General features: G+C 32.7%; 1 protein-coding gene across 1 annotated transcript in view; it reads right to left on the reverse strand.

Annotated features, from left to right (window-relative positions):
* Window positions 1-764, reverse strand: part of LOC122353594 (replication factor C subunit 4-like) — a 3347-nt gene extending 2583 nt beyond the window's left edge. The window contains exon 1 of the mRNA XM_043251406.1: window positions 615-764. Within this exon, the coding sequence (XP_043107341.1) occupies window positions 615-739 (125 nt within the window). The 5' untranslated portion in view covers window positions 740-764. The remainder of the gene's footprint in view (window positions 1-614) is intronic.
* Between the last annotated feature and the right edge of the window lie 73 nt (window positions 765-837).

Consider the following 837-nt stretch of genomic DNA (forward strand, 5'->3'; position numbering starts at 1 on the left):
TTCCTGTGATTTCATGCTTTTTTTTTTTTTTTGCATCACTACGATCTTTCAGAAATCACTGTAATTTTCTAATTTTCTAAAAATGTAATATCATTGATTTTTTTTCAGGATTCACATATGAATAAAATTTCATTTATATACAACAGAAGTCTCATCAAAATTAAAAGGATTATAAATGTCTCTGTCACTTATCCTTCATAAAAGCAAGTGTTTTATATTTAATTTAATAAATAATTTAATTCCCAAAAACAAACAAACAAAAAAAAGTTTGTATGTGTAATGTTTCAAATGCTTCTTATTTCAGATAAGAAGCCGGTCTTTGGATCTTTCTATTCCCCGAAGAATACTGAAAAATGAAGTCAACTCTTTTAGATATTGATAATAATCAGAAATGTTTGTCGATCAGTAAATCAGTATATTATTCTGATTCCTGAAGATCACGTGACTCTGATGAAGCTGACAATACAAAAATAAACGACACTTTAACACACATTCAGAGAAAACAGCTGCTTTCAGTGCTTTTGCTGAACCGTGGATCAAATAAACGCAGGCTTTTTGAGCAGAAGACATTAAACCCTTAAAGATGTTTGTATGCAGACAGGATGAAGTCTCACTATTTCTCCACCCAGGGCAAGGCCTTCTGCTTCTTCTCTCCTGATGATGATGAAGATGAAGAAGATGAAGGTGGTTTCTGAGCTTTAACACTCTGTGATGAAGATCCTTTCAAAAACGCCTGCATTTCTCCTCCTGTCAAAAACACAAACACACAGTAATTACTCTAAGCACCGACGATCTCTTTAATTTCGGTCATTTATCTGGACTTCATCATCGACATTA

This window comes from Puntigrus tetrazona, chromosome 11 (genome assembly GCF_018831695.1).
Source record: "Puntigrus tetrazona isolate hp1 chromosome 11, ASM1883169v1, whole genome shotgun sequence".
NCBI lineage: Eukaryota > Metazoa > Chordata > Actinopteri > Cypriniformes > Cyprinidae > Puntigrus > Puntigrus tetrazona.